Genomic DNA, 27,409 nt, shown 5'->3' with positions numbered 1-27,409 from the left:
CTAGGCAGAACTCAATTTCTTGCTTATGTCATTGTCATCCACAACTGAATCCTTCTCCTCCCGTTGCAAGTTGTTCTTCAGCCTTGAACATGGCACCTGAAACTGGCATCAATTAGGCAACTGAGCCATCTAGATCACATTATTTTCTGCAGAGAATATTGTCAATCCCCCTCACTATACTGTCCACTACTCCCACTGTATTCCTTCTTACATCTCCGCCACCCCAACCATCTCTTGGGTGGCTTCCTGTACCACAGTGCCAAGGTCAGTTAGTTCATTCTCCTCCACAGTTCTCACTCCCATCCAGACCAGCTAAAAGTACCTTCAACCTGCTGGACAATTGCACAGGTTGAGATTCCTGTGCTTCCGCCCTCTGGGTTGCTTTACCTTCCTCGCTCAGTCACACTCCCCTGTCTCCAAACATTAACCAAACCAGATGACCCAACCCTAAGAAGTGAGGCTGCCTCTCAGTACAAAGATTCCAAGTAACGTTTCCCTTTCCTGTTGAGTCACAATATCTGTAGAACAGCCTCTCACTCAAACTCTGAGCTGAAGCTGCTTGAACATCTCATGCCTTGTTCATAGTTTTCAACAGATATCAAAATTTCCATCCAGCTTCACTGGATAAATCATTCCGATATTCTTTTGAGTAGTGCATATGGGGTTTGATGATGATGATCTCAAATCGTGCCTTCACTGTTTTAAAAACTCAATGACAGGATGTAATCTGCGTTATTTTTTGCTTTAAGCCCATGCTGTTATCTGCACATTGAAATGCATGTCTGCAGTGTCTCAAGCTATGCGTATCTACCCATAAACTGTCTTTGAGGCTGTTTGTTCCTTACCATTAAGTAAGGTTCCCCAATACCACAGGTGCTGCTATACTCCTTTATTTATTCCTTGCTGTATTAGATTCTCTAGTGTAGTGTCTAAGACCTTTCTCTTTACATGATTCTTCCAAACTGGTGCTTTCTGTCTTATTGATGCTAGAGTCACATCATCAATACCATCAATAGGAATCTTGTTATGCCACAGGTACCACTGAAATGTCCAGCATTTATTTCCTATCCCTTATTTCCTTGAAAACATAGTGGTGAGTTGTTTCTTGGATACATTTGAATGGCTTTCTATACCAGTTCAGAGGACAGTTAAGTGTCAATCACATTGCTGGAGGTCTAGAAATACATTTAAGCCAAATCAATGAAAAGGGAACCAATTTCTTTTCTCTAAAGAACATGATTGAGCTGGATAGGCTTTGACAAAAACTTGAGTTTCACAGTCACCATTGTGCATGCATGTGTGCTAGGCCTTGGAATGAGCTTGATACTTGCTTTTTCCAAGAATCAGTACAGGAAATGTTTTAACAGGAGGAGGATGTTATGCTGCAGTTACCACCCAGTTCTAGCTGATCAGGAAACTCCATCTTTTACTGCTTACCACTGGCATATCAGAAGGATTTGTAGATTACTCTTCAAACTGGGTCACGATTATATAGCTTCTTCCTTCCAGATTCATGTTATGAATTGAATTTAAATTCCTCAGCTGTAGTAATAGAATTTGAACGTATGTGTTTGGATATTTATTCCAGGCCATTGGATTCAGTCCGATATACTGCTACATTACCTATGATGCCAAATTTCAGTCAGTAAGCCTCTTAAGGATTCTCATTCTGTGTGACATTTGCTGTTTCTGACCTCCTTTCATTTAGGACTTGGGATATAGTTCATATGCTCAAATCATTTTGCAGCTGATGCTGATTGTGTAGATCAGGTTTTGACTCAGCTGCAGAACAGCTCCTTCTGAACCAGACAATTGTGGTTTCAAGATTTAAGCACATAATTCACGCTGATGCTTAAATGATGTTTAATGAGGTGGTTCTGTGTGGCCAGTGGTTCAGCTTTTTATTCCAGGCACGAAACCTTCTCTTTGGTGTTGAGCAGATTTCAAAGATTCCATGCCATCATGCAGTGAATGGTACAGAACCAACATTTGTCCTTAACCAATTAAATACTGGATTATCTGGTCCGTTATATTAATGCTGTGAGCTAGTTAGCCTGCTGCACTTTCTTACAGAAGTGACTATACAGTTTGAAAATATCTCATTGGCTGTGAAATTCTGAAGCCTTGGGAATGATTGAGGACATGATAGTGCGTATGAATGCAAATTATTTCTTTCGCGTTTATAGTAAAATGTACAGTAATGATATCAGTGTTAGAAATGCAGTTCCACTTGAGGATCAATGAGAACTGCCCCAGATTTTATTGGAAGCAAGTGATGCTTATTGGATTTTGTATTGAAGAGCTGTGTTATTCCTTCTTAGCCATTAGCGACGAGTGGAACCAAGGGGGCAAGACTGCCTTATTTCTTCTCCCAACTCCATTTGAATTTAGCCCTTTCCTTCTTCTTATGTTCCTTCATTCTACTCGTTGCTGCATTGCTCCTGGTGTGCAGTGCTTTTAGTCTGTTTAATTGTTTGGCTATTAGCATAATTTGATGGCCAATTTTCAAAGTAAAAAGCCAGAAAATAAAATAAGTCTTATTGCCCAGTGGGGAGTTTACATTTGGACAGGAGGAGGCTGCAAAGGGAATAGGTGGACATTGATGCTTGTGCTAGATTTTATTTACAATGGAAAGCTTTTAAGTCTCTGCAAGTATTTTGCTGCCTACCGCAGCTTATGGATATTGCTCAGTGAAACATATGATCCTGCTATTCATGTGCCCAATGTACAGTCAAATAAGATATCACACCAAAAATTTGAGGCTGTGTAAGCATTCATGCCCACAATGGCTAAACATCTCCAAGAACTAATGTTTCAAATAACTTTTATGATACAGAGGTTGAGCCCTCTGAGAACCAGTATAAATACAGACAGTCCAGTCATGAAGTAGCAAGACATTAAGACTTAAAGCGGAAATTTCTACTTGAGCAATAAAAGCAGGCATAATTGTAAATAAAACAGCAGAATTCCATTGACATACCAAGAAACACAAGGACCACTTTGTTTAACTTATTGACCTGACAAAGCATTTGGCTCAAAATCATGTACGGCTGGGATCATGGTCCAAAGATTTGAATGTTCAAGAAACTTCATTACTATCCTGAAATTGCATGAGTGTGAGATCTGAAGCAGACACCTTCAAAATCTGAAAAGCATTCTAGCAAGAAGTGTGAAAGTCCCCATACTATTTATGGTCTAACTGACAGCTCATCTCATCAAAGATCAACTGCCGTCTTGTATCTGTAGACGGAAAGCTCAGTTAAAAGAAGAGTGTGCAATCCTCAGTTTACAGATAACTGCAGTATTGTTGTAAACTCTGCACCACATTTGCGAGCCACTCTTGTTCATTTGCAAACACAAAATGTGGCCTGCCCTTGAATGTTGGCCAAAATATCACTCCAAACCCAGTCATCCAAATATTTCAATTTCCAGATATGTTCAAAGAGAGGCTCCAGAATAAGTTGTGAATTTTCCATGCTTTGACAGATACCTCTCTCAAAAGATCCTATGCCAGGTTAACTGCTTCAGCTCAGCCTTCTTAAAACTAGAACATTAAGTGTTTGCTAACAAATGCTTGCAAGTAAACAAAGGGCCAAGCGTACAGAATGGTCGACCTCACTACATTTCAGTCCTGAAGTGGGACATGGATATGTATCAGGGACATATTGGAGTGCTGGAGAAATTCCATCAGCAATGCTTCTGCTGCATCCATTTTCAATGAGAACACCATCGTACAAACACTCATGTCTTCCCGAAGATGTTGACAAGCATTCAAGCAGAACTGCAAACTCAATCTCTATGAACTGGACGCTGTGTCTGTTTGGTTAGAAAATATTTCCTGTCAGGTTACACTTTCTTTACTATCAAATGGCCAGTGTTGTATGGCCAGCAGGACAAAGAACAGATCTCAAAGATACTCTGCAGTTCTCCGTGAAGCACAGTCAGATTGATATAGTGACTGGAAGGAACTTGGTACAATCGTTCAGAACGGTAGCATCTTGCTCTTCATGCTTTAAGCCATCACGTCTTAATGATAAGATAGAATGGAAGCAGGGAAGGGATAAAAATGAAGGAAATCCTGCAATCCAGATCTCACCACTTCTTAGGACATTGTACTAAAGGTCCCCAAAATTCATTGGTCAGAATCAGGCTCATCAGACTCATGAAGATAACTGGCAGTAATTTGGGACCCAGAGTAGACAACATCTTAAAATTGAGGGTCAGCCAACAATGAAGGATGGTTGTTTCCTAGCAAGAAACTAATATTGTTTACTGCAAGAAGTTTTGAAATTTCTGAATTTGTTGTATATCACTGAATAAAATGTCCATTATTTAAAGTTTCAAATCTTCTTCCAAAGAACAACAACAGCAAAATAATTTCTATTTTACAGTACAAATTGGAAGTAAATATTATGTCACCAACTGTGTCTGCTCATACAAATAAAGTGTCTGAATTTGTAGCAAAGACAAATCACAGAACTTATAGCCAATGAATTGGTTTGCATCTGAATCAGCACATTCTGAGACCCTGAATCTTTGTCCATTAAGGTACTTTGCTTTTCTAGTAAAGCATGTACTTAGTCTGTCAATGGACTTTTGTTTATAAGTGCCACAGTTTGCCAGTCCAATGCCTGAAGAAATTAAAGGCAAGATACTGCAGTCAATTGTAGACTAATTTTATTGAGAGACCTCAACCAGATACTAGGCCCCAGTTTGCATACGTGAAGAGGCTAAATATCCACCTCTCAAGAATACACCTCAGACGCCAATAGGGGAGCCTGTACCAAAGTAGAAGGCAGTGTTCTTACAAGCACAGAATGAACATGTCTGTCACCTCCACACTGCGACTTGAAGTACTGATTTCTTATCTGTGAATCCTTCTAAAGATGCTTCTTGAAATCAACTGCTTTTGGTCACTTTGTTAGCATACTTTCTAAGTGTCGAATTCTTTGGATTGACAACTCTTTCCTTTGATTGAATGTAACTCTAGAAGATTATGTTTTGAACCATTTTGGTCTGGTAGCAATGCACTATCAAGCATAATTATGCTTTGTGTCCTATGTGGTGCTTTCCCACAGTGTAAAAAGGTCAAATATGTTGAAATGTTTTAAAGTCATCATTATAACGTGGCAACACATTGAGTCAAATGAGGTTGTTAGTTTAAATAGTAGCTTTTAAGCTCTGTGGTTTCCTTCCAGCTTGCTGTTTGCAGCTTTCTGTGCAGTTTTATGAGTTTCATGCAACAGTTGCATCTTCATTTAAGGAAGTTGTGTGGTATTTCAGTTTCCTGTCACATGATTGAATTGGGCTCTGACATGGATAAAACTGGTCTCTTTTATTTCGAGCAAAGGCTGAAATGTAAATTTGCGATTGGAATGAGGATTCTGTCTCGTATCCCCAATATCTAATGGGAGCAGTTGCAAAACATGGAGCAAGTGACTGTGTATTCAGCAGGCGTAGATTCAGGTGAGACTGACACTTGTAGCATTGAACTGTGAACTACATAAAAATGAGACGTAGAAGGGTGGTTTTTCTGGGCCTCAACAGGGTATGTTCGAATGTATGATTGTGCCTCAATTGTCCTGCACTATAATTGACAGCGTCTTTGTGTACATTCATTTTTTTTTCAAAAGTACAAAATATAAACACAATATCCATAGATATAACTTTTTAACTCAGGTTATGCAACTTTGTTTTATTTCATTAAATGCTGCAGATATTTATTTATGTGAAATACACTCACCAGCAGCTTAATGAAGGAAATTATTTTCAACAGGCTTGGCTGATCAGGTTTTGGAGAAAGAAGTTATCACTTGGCCACATTTTCCTGTATCATTCTAGGAATGTTAATATTTTCTGCCCTTTTATCTGTAACTGCAGTTTTCCCCATGGACACCATGAGTCACTACTTCCTGGGTATTTGTTAATTCCATGCTAAGCCCCTTTCATTCTCTGACCTGTGGTCTGTCATACATAAGTGTGATTCTGTTTTCACTGCTTTCCTGCCTCCATTTCCTCATTGTGCTGAATTTTATGCAGTTTTGACTAAGTACAGGTTGCATCAAGTTTCTTGGAGGGATTATCACCAAGAAGAGAAACGAGATCTTTCACGGTATCTTACCAAACATGTTTCATTAACCACGCACCTCACTCCTATGGCATCCCTCATGTTGAATTTCATCCCCATTTTATCATGCAACATTCCCAGATCAGCTTCTTACTCAACAGATATTTGCTGAATCACCAGCATCGTAGGTACCTGTGCCATCTATTGGATACCGCTGGGCAACAGACAAACATTGGCAATCTGACGTTGCCCTCGCCAGCAGCGTAATAGCACAGTAGCCATAAAGCCCACTGACCATGGCACATAACTGTTATGGCTGACAGTCTTGCACACATGTAGGCCTAGATACTAATCAGCCTCCACACCAAACTTTTTACTTGTCCTAACAGACATCCCATCTAAAGAACCTTTGTGAGTCTTTGCTACTCTTTCCCAATGTCCCAGTGGTCACCCACATCTTGTCATTGTCCGTGAGGCAAACATGACATGGAGGTAAGCATTTGGATGAGATTAAACATGAACGTTTATAGATAGCTGGCAAATGGGAAGATAAAGGAAATGCATGCAGGCTGCAGCTTGAAGCAACGATGCATATCAAATGTTGGCATTTTGATCTCGACAATCCATGATGGTCTTTTACACCATGTAGTGGAACCAGGTGTAAATCAGGTCCCGTCTGGTTTATAGTGCATGATGCAATTGAGCTCTTTCACCCACAAGGAGAGTTTCCTCCAGCTCAGTGTCCTCATCCTTCTCTTTGGAGGATTGCTCCTATTTGCCTGGCTCTTCAGCACCTATCACATAGCCTCATTGCCCACTCTAATTGTGCAGAGCACAGCTGCCAGGATAGAGTGGCATAGTCTGTCCAAGTTAGAGTGGGAAGCCATTAGGCCATCACCCACCCCACAGCATTTTACCTCACATAACGTAACAGTCCATTTCCACTCACATCCCCCTTTCGCAGTCTGGAGGCCCATCATGCTGAATGTCACCTCCTACTGTCCTTGGAGGCCCCAAATCCTGACATTACACTTTAATAATGATGCCCACCCTGCTCCTTCATGTCCCCACCGCTGGAGATGACTGTGATGGTCACTGCCAATAATGCCCACCTTCCTGTACTCTACTTTGATGCTGCTCTGCATATTCCCCACCAAACACTTTGTGTTTCCCCCAGTACAGTCCATGTTTCTACCTCAAAAAATGCTCATTACCCCCGATTGACAATGAGGACCACCTTGAATTCTTCTTGAAGATTGACAGACTGGCACCTGGGATTGTATTCACCCAAGACTCTGACCATCTTCAACAGCAGCCTGACCAGATCTCGACCCTGACTGATATGCAATACCTCTTACTGCAGCTGGTCCTATAGGGATGCTCATTGCCCGCTCCCCAGATTGCAGTCAGACAGATCCCCTGACTGAATCATGGTGAAATTCCTGGATTGATCATTTAAATAATAGACTACAAGTTTCATAGCATCAACCTACTTGAGGAACTTGATTAATGGATATATCTTTCCACAGATTTGTACTTGTATCAGTGCAGTTGTTAATTATTCATTTTCTAACCTGTTAGATTGCAAAAAATAAAGATGTTGTTGAAGAGAGATAACAATAAAGGCAATTTATATCCTAACAGAACCAAAATTATGTTCCTAACTACATTTGTTTTGTCTGGCATTCAAATGTCAGAGAACAAAATTGCATTTCTGTAATACTTTCCACAACAACAGGGTGTTGCAAAGTAGTTGCAAAGAGTTTTGGACTTTTGTGATGGACTTGTGTGGATTGTCCACAACAAGACCTCACAATCCCCAGTGTCATAATGTTTTCATGAGGATCCCTAAGGAGTCACCCCCAAAGCCAATTCTGGATAAACAGCACAGCTCCTTAAGATTTCTTTCGAGGATTTAGTGAGTTAATTTCACATGCTTAATAGAATCAATTATGTGGTTTAAATGTCTCATAATCATGAATTAATGTGGAATAATGATTTTCTGATCTGAAGTCAAACTGCGCCATAAGGTTTTGTTGCATTTGCTAAATTGAAGAAATAGATCATAGCATTAATCTAACAGATGTGCTATTTACTGGTACAGTCTAATTACCATCTTGGTTTTCACAGAGGTATATAATTTTGAGTGGGATAATAAATTACTGCTGTTGAAGTACTACACCAGAATTATATTGTGGCTTTGAGGACACCACAACTGTCTTTTAGACATCGGCTGTGAGATTGATTTACAGGCTTAAATTAACTGCCAATTATCTGTCAAGGAATTACGGTGCTGAACTGAGAAAATAAGGTTAAGTTTGGACTTTTCTTCAGGTGGCAGGGGCTTTGACTGTACTTGCTGGCTCAAACAGTTTGGTGTTGTGGGCAGTACAACGAAGTTTAATTACATCATGCCTTAAATGTACACAACATCACAAAACAAGTGCAAATTTGTTTTTCAACTGTGGTCTAATGGAGAATCAATTGCATAGTGTATAGATGACAGACATTGTTAAACAAATAACAAAGCATTATGTAACAGGGGAGGTGATGGCCCAGTGGTATTATGGCTGAAGACCGAGATAATCCTCAGGATGTTTGGGTGTGTCTCCTGCCATGGCAGGAATTTGAACTAAAAAAAACTTCAATTAAGAGTCTAATGAGGACTCTTAATCCATTGTCATTTGTTGGGAAAACCCTATCTGGTTCACTATTGTGCTTTAGAGAGGGAAAACTGCCATCCTTACCTAGTCTGGCCTATGTGTGACTTCAGACCCACAGCAATGTGGTTGACTCTTAACTGCCCTCTGGGCAATTAGGGCAATAAATGCTGCCTGGCCAGTGATACCCCCATCCTGCGAATGAATTTTTAAAAATCCCAGTCGAGATTCTGGAGATAAAAACTACCTGTCCACAAATTGTTTCCAGGTTTGTCCATGAACCAGGGTTTTACAAGCTTTTTAATTTTTTTTATTACTATTTGAAACTTGAAATAGTAGTAGTTACTTAAATTTAATTTTGCTTACATTTCAGTTGCTCCTCTTACATGGTACGAATGAATTAAACTAAAATCCTTAAAATTACCTTGTATGAACAAGCTTCTCTGTTTATTATGGATATCTGGACATGTTATGATGTGGAATTATTGGAAAGCTGGTTGGAGAGCTAATTTTGGCTTTGTGGAAAGATAGCTTGCCTCAGCTGTGCACTCTCCAGTTCCTCTTTCAGGAACCTGAGCTCATCCAAATCTTTGCAGCCCATACCCGAACTAATATGCACTAAGTTCTATCCAATTTTGATTCTCATGCTTACTCACCTACAAATGTCTCCTGACCTGATAGCCTTTCATCCTTTTGTTTCAAATCCCCTGCTGGGTCCACTCTATCCGTAACCCAGTAGCTTTTTCAAGTGCTCCCTAAATACATTTTCCCCTGTTGTGAATGGGTGTGCCTTATCTCTGAACTTTGAAATCCCTCATGAATCTCTGTAGTACGTTGCTTCTCTCTCCTCCTTTAAATTGTTGCTTCGGTCTGAATTTTTTGACAAGCTTTGGGCCACTTGTCCTATTGTTGTTCAGTTTTAAATTGTGTCTGGCAATGCTGCTGTGAGGTGCCCTGGCTTGTTTATAAATGAAGTATGTAAATGCAAAATGTTGTTGAATAGAACATCTACCAGAGGCTGAGATAATAGGAGCTGCAGATGCTGGAGAATCTGAGATAACAAGGTGTAGAGCTGGATGAACACAGCAGGCCAGGCAGCATCAGAGGAGCAGGAAAGCTGACATTTCGGGTCTAGACCCGGTCTGTCATCTATACACCGTGCAGTTGACTCTCCACTATACCAGAGTCGAAAAACAAATATGCACTTGCCCTGTGATGTTGTGTACATTTAAGACATGATGTAATTAAACATCATTGCACTGCCCACAACACCAAACTGTTTGAGCCAGCAAGTGCAGTCAAAGCCCCTGCCACCTGAAGAAAAGTCGGGTCTAGGCCCAAAACGCCAGCTTTCCTCCTCCTCTGATGCTGCTTGGCCTGCTGTGTTCATCCAGCTCCACACCTTGTTATCTACCAGAGGCTGACAGTTTTTGACTTGGGTGCGTCTTTATGGGCCACTTCCAATGAACCATTAAATTGCAACAATTATGATTTGGGGATACCTATAGTTAGTGAATAGACTGGTTAAAATGACAAAAATAAACCTATCTGGACATTTACTGGTTGGAGAAATCGATTTTTGCTCTTTTTAAACAGACCAGAATGCATCATCATGTGCTTCTCTGCAACCTGACCACGAAACCAACATGTCCCAGGAAATGCCAAGTTACAAGACAGAGGCAAAAAGAAGAAAATGCATTACTTCCAAACATAAAGAGCATTCTTCAGTTTGGTGCTCAGGAAATGAGATGTCAAATTTGCAGTCCATATATGAAGAGATGCAGCTATTTGAAAGTAGACGACCTCTGAGGGAACTTGCAATTAATTTGACAGAGAAAAGAAAAGTGAGGTCAGTTCTGTACCTTTGCAGTAATGCCTTGTATTTATGTTTGTAAAATTGGTAAAATATAACCAGCTGTAGTGTCCTTCCATTTTATATAGAACTTGCATTGGATCGTATTTCCCACAGTAAGGAATAGATGAAAAAAAGCTTTAAGAGGTCCAAGGTTATCCAAAAGATCCCAACCTATATGCTGCAATGAAAAGATCTCTGAAAACTTGAATGGTATTGTTCCTAATGCGTTGCCTGCCATATTGATCTCTATTATTACCTAGGTCCGGTGCGTTTCTTGTTTCTCTTCTATCTGATCACTCTCCCCTTGATATGAATGTACAAATTAGGAACAGAAGTAGGAACCATTCCTGTTTCCCCAGTTTGGGATTACAGCTGCTGGAAGATATTGACGAGAGGAGATCACATGCTCATATGTTTCAGGTTTTCCATGTTATCATGGAAGCTTTGTCTCTCAAGGCCCTGAAACTACCATATCATTAGGATGTGGGTGCCATCGGCTAGACCAGAATTCATTGCCCTTTCTCAATTGTTCTTAAGAAGGTGGTGGAAAAGCTTTTACTTGAACCACGACATTAATTGTGGTGCAGGTACATCTAAGGAGGTGCCCAAGAGGAAATTCTATGTTTAGGATTCACCAATTGCAAAGAAATGTTAATACAATTCCAAGTTCCAGGGATAGTTTGTGGTTTGGTATGAAATGCGCTTGTGGTAATGTTCCTGTACATTATCTGTCTTGTCCTCCTCAGTGCTAGATGTTCCAGGGTTGAAAGACACTATTGAATGAGGCTTTCGATGAATTGTTGAAGCATTTTTTTAGTTCTGCCAGGCCTTCTGAGTTTCTCCAGCAATTTCTGTTGTTGCTTCTGATTTCTAGCATCCATAGATTGTTCAGTTTTTTGCATTTTTTGCTGCTATGTGCAGTGGGCCCTGCTCTTGTTCTGGAGGCAGTGTGTGTTTCAGATGGTGAAAGAATTACCAGTCAGATCTGGTGATTTGTGCTCTATGATGCTGAGTTGCTTGACTGCACAATTTGTGGAATAGTGTAACAAAGCGTAGTTCCTCATATTCCGGCCTTGTAGGTGGCAAATTTTGGGGAGACAGTAGGTGGGTGCCTTGTGACAGCAGTTGAACAGTTTCTTGTAACCACTGCATTTGTAATACTGGCCCAGGAAGTGTATGCCAATGCTATGAGTAGAGGATTGATTTGCACTCATGCACTTCACTATGGGTTGTGATGCTCATGAGATGACTCCTAGTACTTTGTGTACTGAGCCAGAACTAAATTCCATATTTTCCCATGATCTGATCAATAGCTGGCGACTAGGAACGTAAGAACAGGAGTAATCCATTAAGCTGCTCAGGTCAATTCCACAATTGAATGAGATCATGACTGATCTGTATACCTGCCTTTGGCCCATATCCTTTAAAACCTTGGTTCAACAAAACTCTACGTATTTCAAATTGGCTGTAAATTGGGAGAGGAGAGTCCTTGTGCTGAAGGTAGGCATGCAGGCATTGTAGATGGTAAAGAAGCCAAATGATATGTTGGCCTTCATTGCAAAAGGTTTTGAGTACAGGAGCAGAGATGTGTTGTTGGAATATTGTGAGCACTTTTGATCTCCTTTTCTGAGAAAGGCTGCACTTACTCTTGAAGGAGTCCAGCGAAAGTTTACCAGGTTGATTCCAGGGATTGCGGGCCTGATGTATGATGAAAGATTAACTAGGTTGGGATTATTTTTGATAGAGTTCAGATAAATGAGGAGGAAATCTCATAGACACTTATCAAAATCTAACAGGACTGGACAGGGTAGATGTCGGGAGGGTGTTCCTGATGGTGGATGTGTCCAGAACTAGTGGTTACAGAACGAGGATTCAGGGTAGATGATTTAGCATGGAGATGAGGAGAAACTTCTTCACCCAAAGAGTAGTGAGCATGTGGAATTCATTGCCACGGGAAGTAGGAATGTATCCAAGAGGCGACCAGATATAGCAGTTGGGTCGAAGGGGATCACAGGTTATGGGAGAAAGCAGGATTAGGCTATTGAGTTGGATGATCAGCCGTGATCATGAAGAATGGCGGAGCAGGCTCAAAGTGCCAAATAGCCTCCTCTCCTGCTCCTGCCTTCAGTGTTTCTATGTTTAAAATTAACAACTGATCCTCCATCCACTGCCATTTGTGGAAGAGAGTTCCAAACATCTACCACCCTTTGTGTGTAGAACAGCTTCCTAATATCTGTCCTGAATGGTCTGACCCTAGCTCTTAGACCATGCTCCCACATTCTAAAATCCCCAAGCAGTGGAAATAATTTATTTTTATCCATGCTGTCTTTTCCTGTTAACATTTCAAAGTTTTGATTAGGTCATCTCTTAATTTTCTAAATTCTGGAGAAAATATGTCTAATTTGTATAATCTCCCCTCATAACTTATCATTAACAGGAATCATTCTTGTAAACCCGTGTTGTACTCCCTCCAAGGCCAATATATTATTCCTAAGGTGTAGTGCCCAGATCTGCTTACGGTGCTGCAAGTAGGGCCTAAACAGGTTTTATATAAATGCAACTATTTGGCAAATATTTACTTGGAGGGGAGTTGGACAGCAATGGAGAGGAAAGTCAGCAGACTGCCTTTGGGGCTAAATAGCCTCTATGATGATAACCTCTGATTATGGAACTTGAGGGTCAGCCAGTCTACCATCCTGGGTAGCCTGTGAGCTGAGTGTAATCATGCAAATTTCCAGTCTCAGGGTACTGTTTGGATTATGAATGGGACCCTGAGAAGGAGACATGTGCTATCACAAGCTAATCCTTTTGCTGGTTGAAAGCCTTGACATATACAACTTGCATCAAAATTCTTTGCACCAAGGTAAGTAAGGTGTGTCCAAATCCCTGTAGGGAGAGCTTGTGCAACCCTTTTCAGACAAACAGAAATTTGCTGCAGGGAAGTTGCTCATTAGCCTTTGTTTGAAGATGCTTAAACAACCTGGTAGATTTACAGTACAGAACAGCACAGCAAAGGAGCAGGCCCTTTGGCCCATCATGCCTGTGCTAACCACAATGCCTGCATATAGTCCTTACCCCTGTTTTCCCAGCCTGTTCATATGTCTACTTAATGCCACCTCACATTGCGATTGTAATTTATTCCTAATCTAATTCTTAGCAATAGTTATCAAGGAGAATGCTTTATGTACTGTACTCGCTTATTGATTGTAATTCAACAACAATTGAAAATAACTGCTTGATGAAATGGAGTGAAATGAAATGGGAAGCTCCATGAATGGATCCTGCAGGAACACCTGTTTGCTTGAAATACAAAGCAAGCACTTTGGTTTGGAGGGATATAGGCCAGGAGCCAGGTGGGACTAGTTTTGTTTGAGATTATGTTCCTCATGGACTGGTTGGAACGAAGGGCCTGTTTCCATGCTGTATGACTCTATGACTCTCTAACTGTAATATCATCGCAATTCCAGACTGGGCTCATGCCAAATGCAACATGGTAACATTTCTATGTGTTTCCGACATTCAGCTGACTGAATATTAAAAGAATCCTTTTACTTTCCTGCCTGTTTGAGGTCACATCCTAGCTATCATTGTCCATTTGAGAGCACATTTTGAATTTTCTACAGGATGTGTTTAAATTCCATATTGATAATGATGCAATTGTTATTCCATTTGTCATAGGAGGGAAGAAAAACTCGGCGAATGGTTTTGATCGAACAAGTGTCTACAAATCAAAGGAAACCTTTCAGATACATACAATTTAAATATCTCTTACAACTGATTTAATTTTTAGGATATTTTGGGTTCATTATAATCTACCATAACAATCCCTATAATAAGAATGGTCTAAAAATCTATTTCATTTCTATATAATCCAGCACTTACTTATAAATAAGAGATCTCATCCTTTTATCCAACCTATGTACAGAGAGAAGAGAAAATGTGACATTGGATCTCTCAGCAACTGGGGGAGCTGGAAGCAAAGCCAACAGAAATCATTGACAAAGTTCAAGGAAGAAGTGATAGATGTCATTTCCTGGTTTGAACTGTGGAAGAGTTCTCTGAATGAAATAGAAGGTGCGACTAATTTCTTTGGTGCGGAATAACATTCACAGCACAGCAAAGATCAAGATGCTGAGTGCTTAGGTGGAAACTGCTTTCAGAAAGTATTTCCATTGGGAGGAGATGGAGACATATTTCAGTCAAAATAAAAATCTTTTGTTCAAGTATCTAACCAAATTTGATACGAAGTAAGATTTTTTTCAAATGTCTTTCGTCGAAGAAATTGATGAAAAAGAAGATTGGTGTCAAACACAAAATAATAGGCATTTGGAAGCGACCAGTCATTTAGTAGTTAGTGAATCATACAATTTATAGTGACTGGGGGCTAATTAGAACACCTCGTTCAGGATAACCAGATAATAATAGATAGCAATAGGCATAAGGAGTAAATTATGCTAATGCCTTTCACAATCCCAGAATATCCCAAACCATCATCAAGCTAAGAAAATATTTTTAAAATGCATTAATTGTTGTGATGTAAGTAAAACCACCAATCAATTTGTGAACAGCAAGGCCCCAAAATTGGCAATGATGATGGAGTTTTGCTGATGTTGAGTACTGGGCAGTAGTATGACTAGAAGGTACATTTAGTTTTTACAGTTCACATCAACACTACACAAAACTACACGGCTTTAAAGCTTAAAATTTATTCAGAAGTTATGATGTCTTTCATCTAAAATGCATTGTCAGTTTTGACGATTGTGAAGAAAATAATATTCACTATTGTGTTCCCATAATATTTAACATGAAATGAAAATTTGTATTCCTCTGGCATCTTCCCAATGTTACTTTAGTAAGAAAATGCCAGAAAGATTGGCAATTAGGCTGGGACCCAGATCCTGTCACTGGGGATGACCTGTTAGGAATGGAGCTTTGTAACTACACAAAGCAAGGCCAAAATATAGAAGAGGCCATGGGAGGGGCAGGGACACCCAACAAGCGTGCCCCCCAAAGAAAACCTGGTTTTGGAATAGCAGAGAAACACCTTATGCCACTAAATGTACCACTCTGTGAAAATAGCCTATCTGGGTGACCTGAAGAAGAATTGAACAGCATTATTTCAAACAAGGAGCAAATTAAATGCAACTCTGCTACCACAAAATACCATCAAAATGCTTCTGGGGTCAGGGTGAGGTAGATTTAAATCTACAGCAGGTCACTTTTACTAACAATCGCAGAAATTGCTGGAGGAACTTAGCAGGCCTGGCAGCATCTGTAGGGAGAAAAGCAGTGTTTCCAGTCTAGTGATGTCTTGTCAGAACAGGTCACTAGCGGGTTTTGAGAAGGTTTGTAGCTCAGGTTGAGGTTCTGGATGTGAGTTTGCTCACTGAGCTGGAAGGTTAGTTTTCAGACGTTTCGTCACCATTCTAGGTAACATCATCAATGAGCCTCTGACGAAGCGCTGGTGTTATGTCCTGCTTCCTATTTAGGTTTCCTGGGGTTGGTGATGTCATTTCCTGCGTTGGTGATGTCATTTCCTGTTCTTTTTCTCAGGGGATGGTAGATTGGCTCCAAATCAATATGTTTGTTGATGGAGTTCCGGTTGGAATGCCATGCTTCTAGGAATTCTCGTGCGCGTCTCTGTTTGGCTTGTCCTAGGATGGATGTGTTGTCCCAATCAAAGTGGTGTCCTTCCTCATCTGTATGTAAGGATACGAGTGATAGTGGGTCATGTCGTTTTTTGGCTAGTTGATGTTCGTCTATCCTGGTGGCTAGCTTTCTGCCTGTTTGTCCAATGTAGTGTTTGTCACAGTTCTTGCAAGGTATTTTGTAGATGACGTTTGTTTTGTTTGTTGTCTGTGTAGGGTCTTTTAAGTTCATTAGCTGCTGTTTTAGTGTGTTGGTGGGTTTGTGGGCTACCCTGATGCCAAGAGGTCCGAGTAGTCTGGCAGTCATTTCGGAAATGTCTTTGATGTAGGGGAGAGTGGTTATGGTTTCTGGGCCTGTTTTGTCTGTTTGTTTGGGTTTGTTGCTGAGGAATCGGCGGACTGTGTTCATTGGGTACCCGTTCTTTTTGAATACGCTGTAAAGGTGATTTTCTTCTGCTCTGCGTGGTTCCTCTGTGCTGCAGTGTGTGGTGGCTCGTTGGAATAATGTTCTAATGCAGCTTCGTTTGTGGGTGTTGGGATGGTTGCTCCTGTAGTTCAGTATTTGGTCCGTATGTGTTGTTTTCCTTTAGACGCTGGTTTGAAGTTCCCCATTGGCTGTTCGCTCTACTGTGACGTCTAGGAATAGCAGTTTGTTGTTGTATTCCTCCTCTTTTGTGAATGTTATGCCAGTAAAGGGTATTATTGATGGTCTTGAAGGTTTCCTCTAATTTGTTTTGTTCAGTGATGACAAAGGTGTCATCCACATAGCGGACCCAAAGTTTGGATTGGATGATTGGCAGAGCTGTTTGTTCGAGTCTCTGCATTACTGCCTCTGCTAACAACCCTGATATTGGCGATCCCATGGGTGTACCGTTGGTTTGTCTGTAGGTTTTGTTATTGAAAGTGAAGTGGGTGGTGAGGCATAGGTCCACTAGCTTGATGATGTTGTCCTTGCTGATGAGGTTGGTGGTATCTGCTTGGTAGATAACAACAGGTGGATAGACCCGACCCCACAACGAGAGAGCCGAATCACAGCCTTACTCAAAAAACTTCAAAAATCTGGGGAATTAAACAAGAGAGACTTCCAAAAAATGAAACCAGATGGATCCAACACACCACGCTTCTACGGACTACCAAAAATTCACAAACCAGGAGCCCCCTTCAGACCCATAGTGTCGCTACCTGGAACACCAACCTACAGATTAGCCAAGGAACTACACCAAAGACTAAAACACCTAGTGGAAGACTCCCACCACTCCATTCGCTCCACCCAAGAATTCCTGAACACCAAAGACACCAAGATAGAAGAGGATGAAATAATGGCCTCCTTTGATGTAACAGCCCTGTTCACATCCATCAACATCAACCTGGCCACAGAAACACTGACTACACTATTAGAAGAACAGAAGACACATCCACCAGACACCACCAACCTCATCAGCAAGGACAACATCATCAAGCTAGTGGACCTATGCCTTACCACCCACTTCACTTTCAATAACAAAACCTACAGACAAACCAACGGTACACCCATGGGATCTCCGATATCAGGGTTCTTAGCAGAGGCGGTAATGCAGAGACTCGAACAAACAGCTCTGCCAATCATCCAACCCAAACTTTGGGTCCGCTATGTGGATGACACCTTTGTCATCACTAAACAAAACAAATTAGAGGAAACCCTCAAGACCATCAATAATACCCTTCACTGGCATAACATTCACAAAAGAGGAGGAATACAACAACAAACTGCCATTCCTAGATGTCACAGTAGAGCGAACAGCCAATGGGGAACTTCAAACCAGCGTCTACAGGAAAACAACACACACGGACCAAATACTGAACTACAGGAGCAACCATCCCAACACCCACAAACGAAGCTGCATTAGAACATTATTCCAATGAGCCACCACACACTGCAGCACAAAGGAACTACGCAGAGCAGAGGAAAATCACCTATACAGCGTATTCAAAAAGAATGGGTACCCTATGAACACAGTCCGCCAATTCCTCAGCAACAAACCCAAACAAACAGACAAAACGGGCTCAGAAACCATACCCACTCTCCCCTACATCAAAGACATTTCCGAAATGACTGCCAGACTACTCGGACCTCTTGGCATCAGGGTAGCCCACAAACCCACCAACACACTAAAACAGCAGCTAATGAACTTAAAAGACCCTACACAGACAACAAACAAAACAAACGTCATCTACAAAATACCTTGCAAGAACTGTGACAAACACTACATTTGACAAACTGGCAGAAAGCTAGCCACCAGAATACACGAACATCAACTAGCCACAAAATGACATGACCCACTATCACTCGTATCCTTACATACAGATGAGGAAGGACAGCACTTTGATTGGGACAACACATCCATCCTAGGACAAGCCAAACAGAGACGCGCACGAGAATTCCTAGAAGCATGGCATTCCAACCGGAACTCCATCAACAAACATATTGATTTGGAGCCAATCTACCATCCCTTGAGAAAAAGAACAGGAAATGACATCACCCACGCAGGAAACGACATCACCAACCCAAGGAAACCTAAATAGGAAGCGGGACATAACACCAGCGCTTCGTCGGAGGCTCACTGATGATGTTACCTAGAATGGTGACGAAACGTCTGAAAACTAGCCTTCCAGCTCAGTGAGGAAACTCACATCCAGAACAGGTCACTTTTCCATCTCCGCAGTGAGTGGGCATCATAGCTAGTTCTCCACTCATCTCTGTGCCTGGCAAACAGTGGGATCAGCAGCAAGATAATGCCTGACCTGCTGAATTATTTCTCCAGCGTATTTTTTTGTTTCCTCCCAGGTGAGCACTTCTGTCAGTGGTTTCGGAACTTGGGTCTCACTATTTGTGTCATGTGACAAACATACACAGGGAAAATGCTTGTTGCCTCTAATGTTGATATTTACCATATTGCAATGAATCCATTCTCTGATTTCCCTGAATGTAATTGATCAATAACACACGAAGGACGATTGTCTCCACAGTTTGGAGCAGAATGATTTCCTTATACTCACATTTTGCCAAACAGCTGGAACATCCAAGACACCTGTATTTGTAAATTAGGATCCACAATCTATATATTCCTCATTGAATATTAATGACAATTTGTGCCACCTGTAACATACCAACAGAGATTAGTGTTAGATTTGAGAGTTATCCATCGATTGATTTGTGCAAATCTGTAAGTAAATCAATTTCAAACAGTGCAAACCAAACAGCAAGAAATGAAAGGGCAGTTAGAGCTATATGTTATGGCTGGACTGATGGAATTTGTAGGCCCTTTGTGGCCTTCCAACCATAGTTTGGACACCCTGCTTTATACCAAATTTATAAAAGTACAGACTTTCTCCTCACTGTAATATTTAATAAATGTGCACATGACTAATATAGGGGACACATAACACAGGATTTCTGTGCTAGAGAATGGAAAATGCTTTGTCTTTTTGGAGCATGAAATGAAATAATAATTGTATTTTTGAGTACAACAGAGATTGAACTATTTTAGTTTTAGAAGTGTGAGAGTGTGTGGGCTGGAAAGGTGTATTAATTCGCCATTTTGTTCTGTGCTGCGGATTAGGTCAATATGGCACCGGCATCCAGTCATACTTCACCTTTCTGCGTTTTTTGATCTTCCTGAATTTTTTTGCCTTTCTTCTGGTTAGTGGATTTGTGCTCATCCCATTCATCCACATCAGCAAAATGAAACTCAACCTGACAGCCACAGAACAACTGAGGAATAGTGAGTATGGCGAGAGGTTATGTATCGTGAAAGCAGACCATAAACACAAGTCACTTTGAATGCATTTTCTATGTATCTATGTTTAGCTGCAAAATGGGATTAACCAGTTAAATTGACAGGTTAACAACTTTGTTGCTCAAGGAATGTGCCCTATTAGCCATCCATTTGACCACCAATGCAGGAATGGGTGTCCAGATGGTGAGCAGTATTGCAAATTCAGGGGATCAGCTTTACAACATTTTGTTTAACTATCCATAAAGGACAGTATTTGTTTTGGGGGAGGGGATTTACAAGAGTATTTGAGAGTTTCTTTCTGGAATAAGCACACCCCTCTTACTCCTTCATTGGGTGCCCTAAGCTTTGTTGTAGGTCAATTTAATTCCTGAGGTGCTAATTTTTTAAAAATGTCTCTGCTGTTTGTTGTGTTTTAATTAACAAGGAAACTTTGTGAAACAGCTATCCCTGTTACGACTATCTTAAGTTGTCCTGTCTGGTAGTTGGAATCTTAGAATCTTGAAGACCATGGAACCAGAAAATCGATGTGTTTGCCAGATAGTTCTTAGAATAGAACAAACACACGCTTGGTTCAGTCTTTAGGGCACAGGAGGTAATGCATATATGAAGTTCTATTCGAAAGATCTTCAGACAAGCAGCTATCTCAAAAGGAGCAGTGTCCCATTTAGACTATCACTGCTGTTTCTAAACTGAGCAGTGCCCTATTTACAATGCCACTCCTATTACCAGACTGTGCATGCCCACTTAGAATGTCACTGCTATTTTTAAACTGAGCAGTGCTCATTTACACTGTCACTGCCATTGTTAAACTTGATAGTGCCTCATTTATAAAATTGTTGATAGATTTAGACAGCATCAAATGTTATCTTTTGAAACAAAACAGGAATTGCTTTTAAAAACTCAGCAGGTCTGGCAGCATCTGTGGAGATAAAGCAGGTTACTGCTTTGTGCTCAGTGACCCTTCTTCAGAACTGTTCTGGACTCACATGTAGGGCCAGAGCAGGTAAGGATGGTAGATTGCCTTTCCTAAAGTCAAGTGAACCGCCTGGGTTTCAATAACAAAAGAAAGTGCCACATTTATAGTCACCATGACAGAGACTAGCTTTCCAGGTTCCTATTGAATGGCTTCAGACCCCATCAGCTGACAGAGCAGTATACTTGCACCTATGGATTTGCTAGTCCATTGACTTCACTATGATTACACCACCACCATAAAATGTCCATATTGCTGAAATGAGCTCCTGTCTCGTGTCACCTCATTGGTGTGAGGCTGCTGTCCCCCTTCCTGGGGTCTTGATTACTTTGCTCCCAGCCAGATTCAGAACTGTTGCTTGTTTTACAATTGAACTTTAGCATTTGGTGCTCAACACACCTTTGCACTATCATTGTACCAGCTCGCATTGCATTACTCAACTGTCGAGTGAGATGCTGAAGACTACACAGTAAAACAGCCGAAAAATCACTCATAATCTATATTTCCAGTTTCCTCTTCAGCACCTGAGTGTTTCAAGTACAATCCATACCTTCAGGGCTTGGTTCCTTTTTATGCGTACATCTTGGATCTGTTCTCTGGAACGGTATGTAATTATTTAAAATTAGAAATATGATCAAAATTAAACACTTAGCGCAACATTGGGATTATTTAAAGCCAGTTGAGTGATTGTCAGTTCCCATTTGACAACAAACTACAACTGTATTTGAACTCTGTATGGTTGGTCCAGTGACCTATCCAGTGTAATTCAGGAAAAGAACGAATGCAACGAAACCTCCTCGCACAAGAGCTGTGTCATTAAAACAGAAGAAAACTTATATTGAATACACCGTGGAAATGGAGGTGTAGTATAACCACATAACCTCAATAAGTACCACATGTTTGTGTTAGGCACAGAAATATCTACTTCAGCAACTGCCATCTTGGTCTCTGCTCTAATTTATAATTGAGGCTTGGAAGAAATTGTCCCTAAAACATCCCTACTGGTCTCAGTAAACTGCAATTTAGTCAATTAGTTCAGTTAATTAATGAGAGCTGACATTCCAAATCAAAAAGCTGTATCGTATTTACAGTTGGTGATGCAGAATCACTGAATAATGGACATCCTGATTGATTTGGTGCACAGAATTAATTAAGGCTGTCAATATTTTATAACTAGATGTTTTCCTCGCTAGAATTCTCAGCCCCTTGATAATCTCCGGGGATTATACATTGGCAACTGGTAAAGTGTGAATTTTTTTCAAAACTAGAATCACACACATTTCCACTTAAAATTACAGTGTATGATCAAAAAAGACAAAAGGCAGAATGTGGAAAATGCTGAAAAAAATTTAAACGTAAATGTCAGAAGTACAAAAGGCAAATCAAGTTTTTCTTTTTTCATTCACAGCATGAAAGTAACCCACTGTTACAATAGCCACTGAACCATTATTTGTGAAAAATGGTTTAAAGAATTTGGACAATTTAATGTAGATTGCAATATTCATAATGACTACCATAAAACAGTAAAATTGTCCCATCCTCTGTCTACTTACATTCTCATCAACACTATAATGACAGATTTGTGCTGCCCACACTAACATTAACAAGGTTTTTGTAGTTCAGTGGTGTTGTCTCCATCCCGGGGACAGAAACTTGGGATTCAAGTTTTACCTTCCCAGAGATTGACTAAATGTAATGTTACTGTAACATCTACCCACAAGATGGCAGCATGTTCTTTGTTTTATTTAATTAACTTACACCAGTCAAAAAGTTGACACTGCCCTTTTATCACCACACTGAAAAATGCTAGTTGTTTAATTCTATTGCTCTCACTGAAATAACTGTGCCTTTGAGTTCCTCATCTCACCATCCTCCCAGTCAAGAGAGCAGAAAAAGCACCTGTAATTGAGTTTCAATCTACACTGATATGATGCAGGTCATTGCTGCATGTGGAATTCCAGACAAAAAATAATACTAGAGTCTGTCACAATGGCCAATAAATCTAAGAAATTTAGAGAGGAATGCCGTGTTTCTTTATAATCACATCTAGACTTCTGCAACCTGCTTTATTGCAGAGACTGTCTGAAGAAGATGAAATTATTCATCTGCAGTTAATATATTATAAATATTTACTTGGTACATTCTTTAATGTAGATTTGACAAATGTATATGTACATGTGTGTCAATCAATGGCTGAGGGCAGAAGGAGCCCTGGACTCCAAGTTCTTGAGAGTTCTTGGCAATTAATTGACACCAACATATGTTCCTTTAAGTGGAGAAAATTCAGCTTTGGTTTTTTTGTTTGACGAGGGCCATTGTGTTGTTCACAATGAGGCATTGCAGACAACTAAAGCAAGAGACACTAGGGGATAGACTATTGACACCTGGTAGGCTCTCCAGTATCAGCCAGAACTTCATCCAATAAATTCAGGAAGTGAGTATGAGACTGCAAGACATTACATCTGGACACTGAAGTTTGGCACAAAGTGGAAGTTTTGAAATGATTATCAAAAGCTGAACAATAGAGAAATGAAACCCCAAAATGTGGATAATGGCTTCAACAATGATGAGACAGTAACAGGAAAAGAGGAGGACAATGTATGTGGACAGGGATGAGGTGATCGTGGTGATGGTGAGGATATTGGATCAACCAGAAGTGAAGTGGGAGGAGACTCAGATACAATGTCTGTAGTGGGGGGAGGTGTGAACAGAATGGGGGTAGATGTCTATCTAGTGCTCAAACTAAAATTGCAGAACAATTAGCGAGAGTGTTATTAAGGATGCAGTGATTTCAGAGCTGAAAGTGAAAATCAACATGAGCTGTTGCTTTTAATTATAACTTGAAAAGTTATGGAAGTTCCTTCTCTAATTTTGATTTTTTTTAATTTACAGGGATTCATGGAAGTCTCTTACATGTTCTATGGGTATTATAAATCTGATGTATACCAGGATGTTAACTATAAGCTCCCTCTAGCCTACCTCCTGAGCATGTTCCTCTACTTTCTACTTTGCTTTTGCTGGATTATTGGAAGGTTAGAACTTTCACTGCCCTTAGCATTTTCATCATGTTAAATTCAATTCTGTTGACTTAAATGCAAGAATCCCAAATGTTTGCTCCTGGGTCAAGAGCACAGAGATGGGATATTTCCCTGTTCTGCAATCTGACCGGGGAGAAACTGGGCCAGGAGGTTATATATTCATTCTGAGGTAGTAGAGTTGCCTGGAAGACAGACTGGGCGCTCAATAGAACAGGAGTGGAGGCTGACAGCTGTGGGTGTGAGTTGGGCACAAGGCTTGCCTATGTGCCGTGGCACAATATGGACAATTAGTGAAAATCTAATCGATCCAAAACAACCCTCCAGCCCACACTCCTCAAATTGCCACCACACACTCCCCATGCCCCACCCATGTTAATCCATGCCACCTTATCCTTCTGTATCCACCTCTCATGTTGCCCATATACCCACCAGCTTAAGCCCCAGTAAACACATCCATGTTCTCATTCCCCATGCTCCCATAACAAAGCATGCCTTCCATTTATTCCATTAGCCCTTTGTAGCCCTTATGCCAGCTTACTGCCAACATATCCTTCACCTCCCGCAGTCTAATGTTCCCCACACCTCCGTGCTAGTACACTTTGTATCTGCCATGGCCCAACTTCAGGAGACATATATGAAAATTATTTGGCGTTTAATGGAATAACCGCTGGAAGAGTAATTTTCATGGATAAAATAAATCCAGTAGGACCTATCATTCAAATTTTTCACATCACAGGCACCAAACTGAGATGGGGCACACCACTTGCTCACTGGGGGCCTTAACCTGTGTTGGGGCAGGAAGGCTGTCTGTACGGTGGAGGTGAGAAGGTGGCAAGGTCTCACCCACCCCGCTCCCCACCACCAAACCCCCCCACAGGAAGTTAATGAAACAACACCCTCAGTTTGTGGGAATGAGTGTTAGAGCTAAAGCCGAGGGGAGGTGAACTTTTGTAGGTATTTCCCATATCATCAATGGCTCCAATGGAAATTCACTGAAACCTTGGGAAAACATTGTAGACAATACCATATCCTCAGGGCTTCTAAGCAAAAGTCATTGAAGTTGCTTTTGAACAGTTCAGATCCGTCTCATCAAAGTGCAGGCAGTCGTAAAGTGTAACAACTGCTTGGAGTTTTTTTTAGCACCTTTGATGTTGCAAAATGTGCTTTAAAAAAGTGTAATTTGAAGTTAAAATGTTCAGTGATTAATATAAAAATTGGGGTGTAGAACAGGCTGATTTTAGATTGGACTGGAAGAGGAAGAGATGCTAGAAAATGAAGCAGACAAGGTCAGTGTGGGTGACATGCTACAGTAGTCTTGGGATAAAGCATCTAGTAGTGGGAAATTAGTGTTCCTTAAAATAAATAGTCTTTTTCTTTCATACAGGATAGTGAATGGATTTAAACAGGAATGCATGCATGAGAAGAATTACAGCACCAGACACAGTGCCAAAATCTTCACTCTCTGGGACTTTTGTATCAAGGAAACCACAATGGCCACACTTAAGAAACAGAGCATTGTAAATGAATTGAAGGTATTATAACTGTAAATAGTGTAAATATTTATCTTTACCGCAGTGGTCCTTCAAAAACAAAACCACATTGAAACACTGTAACAGGGCTTCTCATACGGCTCTTTAATTTACATTTAATTTACTGTACCTAATCTGTCCGATTTGTATTTGGTTTCTGATGGTATTGTTATAGAGGTTCTACTGTATTTGATTTCTCAATATGAGACTGATGAATTATACCTAATTGTAAAAGTTCCATCTGTTGAAAAATGTCATTTTGCAGAATTTTATTTCCTTAGCAAATCTTAGATCAACCTAAAAGAAAACTAAAAGATTGTGAATTACAGTTTGTGACCTTTATAGCTATCAGTTAGCAATACTTAACATTTGTTGACCCCAAGAATATAGGAGAAAAAACATGGACTGAGGAATATGAAAGCATCAAATATGCTAACCAGGCTGTAGCTTTATTTCAAAATGTAAGTAGATCATTTATCGAGAAGACTGTAGATTTCGTTCAACTTTATATTCATAAACTTCGTTTCTACCCCTTTTTGAATTTTTTTCTGATGCGTATGGTTTTATGAATTGAACCATAAACCATAAGAAGAAGCAGTTAAAACTATAAGCAATGACGGATATCCAATCCAGAATCAGCATCACAAAGCTGGGCATAACTATTCAGCTGAAATACCACCCTCACCATGATATTCCAATGATTGGCATCACATTTCAACGATTGGGCCTCCAAACTAGTTGAGGCAGCATTTAGTAGACTCATACAATATAATAAAAGACTGTCTACAGCAAAGAAGAAGGCCATTCAGCCCATTAAGCCAGCATTGGCTCACTGCAAGGAAAAGTCAGTTTGTCTCTCTCCACAGCTCACATATGAGTTTCTCTTTTGGAGACTGATCCAATTTCCATTTCAAACTACAACTGAATCTGTCTCCATCAGAATGTGAGGCAGCACAGTCCAGATCCGAACCACTAGCTACATAAAAATTGTTTTCTCATGTCACCTTTCGGTTCTTTCATTGTCTCTAGTTCTCAGGGCTCTCCAGCAAAGGGAACTATTATGCTCACATCTACTCTGTCCAGTCATCTCTTGATTTTGAAAATGTTTGGGGCAGCACAGTGGCTCTATGGTTAGCATGGCCTCACAGCCCCAGGGACCTGGGTTTGATTTCACTCGCAGGCAACTGCCTGTGTGGAGTTTACACATTCTCCCCATGCCTGTGTGGGTTTCCTCCGGGTGCTCTGGTTTCCTGCCACAGTCCAAAGGTGTTCAGTTTGGGTGGATTGGCTGTGCTAACTTGCTTGTAGTGACCACGAATGTGTAAATTGGTGGATTACGCATGGGAAATGAAGGGTTACAGGGAAAGGGAAGGGGATTTGGGCTGGGTGGAATGTTCTTTGGAGGGGTGGTGTTGACCTCAGTGATCTGCTTCCACACTGTAGGACTTCTATGATTTGAACATCTCCTCTCTGAGAAGAACAATCCAACCTTCTCCCAATTATCTAAACAGCTAAAGACCCTCAATCATGACATGATGCCCTTAAATATTTTCACACCCAATTTAAAGCCCCTCCTGCAGTGATGTTGAGATTTGGGAACAGTATGCAAGCAGCAGGTGTACTGGTGATTTATAAGTCTTCAAATAAACAAAATCTCCTTGAAAACAATAATTGCTGATGTTTTTGGCCTCTTGTGGCACAGTGTAATGTCTCTACCCCTGATCCAGGAGGCCCAGATTCAAGTCCCACACTCCAAAGGTGTGTAATAATAGCTTTAGAACTGGTCAATTTTTTCCCCCTTTATCCATTGGATGAGGTGTATAATTGCCCAGAGGGCAGTTAAGAGTCAACCACATTGCTGGG

General features: G+C 40.7%; 1 protein-coding gene across 3 annotated transcripts in view; it reads left to right on the top strand.

The window, feature by feature from the left end:
• Positions 1 to 5,303: 5,303 nt before the first annotated feature.
• The window catches only part of LOC125463718 (transmembrane channel-like protein 7), a 38,791-nt gene continuing 16,685 nt past the window's right edge, over positions 5,304 to 27,409 (top strand). For 2 of the 3 annotated variants that reach the window (XM_048555331.2, XM_048555333.2), the window contains exons 1-7: positions 5,313 to 5,466; positions 10,324 to 10,576; positions 14,508 to 14,656; positions 19,830 to 19,991; positions 21,489 to 21,583; positions 23,872 to 24,011; positions 25,402 to 25,549. In XM_048555331.2, the coding sequence (XP_048411288.1) occupies positions 5,427 to 5,466; positions 10,324 to 10,576; positions 14,508 to 14,656; positions 19,830 to 19,991; positions 21,489 to 21,583; positions 23,872 to 24,011; positions 25,402 to 25,549 (987 nt within the window). In that variant the 5' untranslated portion in view covers positions 5,313 to 5,426. Of the gene's footprint in view, positions 5,467 to 10,323; positions 10,577 to 14,507; positions 14,657 to 19,829; positions 19,992 to 21,488; positions 21,584 to 23,871; positions 24,012 to 25,401; positions 25,550 to 27,409 lie in introns of all 3 variants that reach the window. The other variant, XM_048555332.2, reaches the window with a different exon arrangement.

The sequence above is a fragment of the Stegostoma tigrinum genome, chromosome 22 (assembly GCF_030684315.1).
Source record: "Stegostoma tigrinum isolate sSteTig4 chromosome 22, sSteTig4.hap1, whole genome shotgun sequence".
NCBI lineage: Eukaryota > Metazoa > Chordata > Chondrichthyes > Orectolobiformes > Stegostomatidae > Stegostoma > Stegostoma tigrinum.
The sequence above is the reverse complement of the archived record's forward strand: the minus strand, read 5'-3'. Positions and strand labels throughout refer to the sequence as shown.